Source organism: Larimichthys crocea, unplaced genomic scaffold (assembly GCF_000972845.2).
Source record: "Larimichthys crocea isolate SSNF unplaced genomic scaffold, L_crocea_2.0 scaffold33, whole genome shotgun sequence".
In the NCBI taxonomy this organism is placed as follows: Eukaryota; Metazoa; Chordata; class Actinopteri; family Sciaenidae; genus Larimichthys; species Larimichthys crocea.
The window spans coordinates 614,622-617,215 of record NW_020854355.1 but is presented as its reverse complement, the minus strand read 5'-3'; the positions used below and the strand labels follow the sequence as shown (position 1 = coordinate 617,215).

At 49.7% G+C, this 2,594-nt stretch overlaps 1 protein-coding gene across 1 annotated transcript in view; it reads left to right on the top strand.

The window, feature by feature from the left end:
• The first annotated feature begins 795 nt into the window (after nt 1–795).
• Nucleotides 796–2,594, top strand: part of LOC104938914 (keratin, type I cytoskeletal 13) — a 2,295-nt gene continuing 496 nt past the window's right edge. Inside the window, exons 1-6 of the mRNA XM_019268871.2 lie at nt 796–1,276; nt 1,712–1,794; nt 1,899–2,055; nt 2,132–2,293; nt 2,380–2,505; nt 2,588–2,594. The exon at nt 2,588–2,594 is cut by the window's right edge and continues 217 nt beyond it. Of these exons, the coding sequence (XP_019124416.2) occupies nt 857–1,276; nt 1,712–1,794; nt 1,899–2,055; nt 2,132–2,293; nt 2,380–2,505; nt 2,588–2,594 (955 nt within the window). The 5' untranslated portion in view covers nt 796–856. The remainder of the gene's footprint in view (nt 1,277–1,711; nt 1,795–1,898; nt 2,056–2,131; nt 2,294–2,379; nt 2,506–2,587) is intronic.

Sequence of the window (2,594 nt, the reverse complement as noted above, 5' to 3'; positions counted from 1 at the left end):
TGATTTGATTTGATCTGATTTGATTTGATCTGATCTGATTTGATCTGATTTGATTTGATCTGATTTGATTTGATCTGATCTGATCTGATTTGATCTGATTTGATCTGATTTGATTTGATCTGATCTGATTTGATCTGATTTGATCTGATCTGATTTGATTTGATCTGATCTGATCTGATCTGATTTGATCTGATGATGGATCCGGACTCAGAGCTGCATGACAGATGACCTCAGTGATCCGTTAATGATTTTAACTTTGTTCAGACACTTAAAGATGAATAATCTGTTAAGCTCTGCAGCTTTCATGAATCCTAAATGAACACACACACACACACACACACACACACACACACACACACACTGTTGGACTCTTTCTTGACCTCACATACCTGCAGCCTCTCCTCGCTGTCAGCTCTGTTGACCAAAGATCTGGCGGCTGATAAATGGGTCGAAGGTTTTTATTGGTTGAGCCCCTCATTAACCTGCAGGACTCATAAGAATGCCGTGCAGTGAGCTGACTGACTGAATGCGTGTTTCATGCTGGGCGTGGATCCAGATCTAAATGTCATCCTTGTTCGAACTCGCTCAGCTCAGCTCTTTGATGTGAAGCTGGCGTGACTTTGCATGTACATGAACAGGTGAATGCACACATTTCTCAGACACACCCACAGTCCATTGACCTTTCTCCTGACTTAGACTGATGGCTCCTCCCAGACTTGGCATGAGTGAACCTTCCTCCTCCCCCTCCTCCAGGTGAACCCATCGAACAGTATAAAATATCAGCCGTCCTCTCGGCTCTTCACTTTCTCCTCTCGAGCTGAAGCAGAAGCCTCTCTGACCTTCATCACCACGCAGAATGTACACCCACGGCAGGATGTCTGTTGGCGGTGGAGCCTACAGCAGTAGGTCCATGTTTGCTGGAACTGGATCTGGAGGCTCTTCCCGAATCTCCTCCAGCAGCGGCATGGCCCTGTACAGCGGTGGAGGTGGAGGTGGAGGTGGAGGTGGAGGTAGCTATGGCTTCAGCTACAGCAGTGGAGCAGGTGGTGCCGGGTTTGGCGGCGGTGCAGACAGCTTTGAGGTCTCTGCTAACGAGAAGGCCACCATGCAGAACCTGAACGACCGCCTGGCCTCCTACCTGGAGAAGGTGCGCAAGCTGGAGACGGCCAACGCCGACCTGGAGCTGAAGATCAGACAGTTCCTGGAGAGCAAGACCTCCCCATCCGCCAGAGACTACAGCGCCTTCTACGTCACCATCGCAGAGCTGCAGGGCAAGGTAGGATGATCTCTGACCCCAAAATCAGATACATGCACCTGTCGTCGCTGCCACCTGACAGAGTTTATCCTCCACTGAGAAGTTAAAGGCACGTCCATGTTCTGGAAGTGCAACAAAAGTGTCCTTTAAGGAAGAATGATAAACTTCATTCATGATTCAAACACACCTGAAAAAGTGCACTGTCATCAAACTGAACGAGTGAACACATTCAGAGTCTTACAGTGCCGGCGGTTTGACAGGTTGTTGAGCAAGAAGTGCCTGAAGAAACAAAAAAAGTGTGAAACAAGAGACGATGGTTTGAATCCAGCTGACACGTCAGCGTCTAACAGAACCGATCCAACAGCAAACATGAACTTACACAACTGCATGAATCATTAATACAATCAATACTCTGTTCAGAAGCTAACAGCGTTTCTTTCCTCTTTCTTCTCTCAGATTCTGGATTCTACCAGATTCAGCGGGGGCATCTACCTCTCCATCGACAACGCCAAGCTGGCTGCCGACGACTTCAGGGTCAAGTGAGTGATGAACCTGTGCTAATGAACTCGCTAACAGAGAGCGAGCAGCGTGAGCAAACCAGAAGAGAGAAGAACCTGATTTACAGACTTTGTCCTCTGCGCAGGTACGAGAACGAGCTCGCCATGCGTCAGTCAGTCGAAGCCGACATCGCCGGACTGAGGAGAGTCCTGGATGAGCTGACCCTGAGCCGGACAGACCTGGAGATGCAGATCGAGGGCCTGAAGGAGGAGCTGATCTTCCTGAAGAAGAACCATGAGGAGGTCAGCGGGCTCTCACATCATGTCTCTTTAGAGTCTTGTAGCGAGTACGCATCCTCACCTTCACGTGTCTCTGCAGGAGCTGCTGGCCATGCGCACTCAGATGAGCGGTCAGGTGAACGTGGAGGTGGACGCCGCTCCTCAGGAAGACCTCACTAAGATCATCGAGGAAGTCAGAGAACACTACGAAGCCGTCTCTGCCAAAAATGCCAAAGACCTGGAGGCGTGGTACCAGACGAAGGTAAGGACCCGATTCACAGAAACATCTGATGAAACGTGGTCAGACGTTCATGTTCTGAGTGTTTCTGTTGTTTCTGTCCTCTGCAGTCAGAGTCACTGACACAAGAAGTAGCAGTCCACACAGAATCCCTCAGCATGTCCAAATCTGAGGTCACGGAAGTCAAGCGGACTCTGCAGAGCCTGGAGATCGAGCTGCAGTCCCAGCTCAGCATGGTGAACATCACATCACAGCTCCTCTATGAGATCCTCTGTGAGCCCACAGACAGACTGAACCTCTCTCTTGTGTCTCCTGCAGAAAGCGT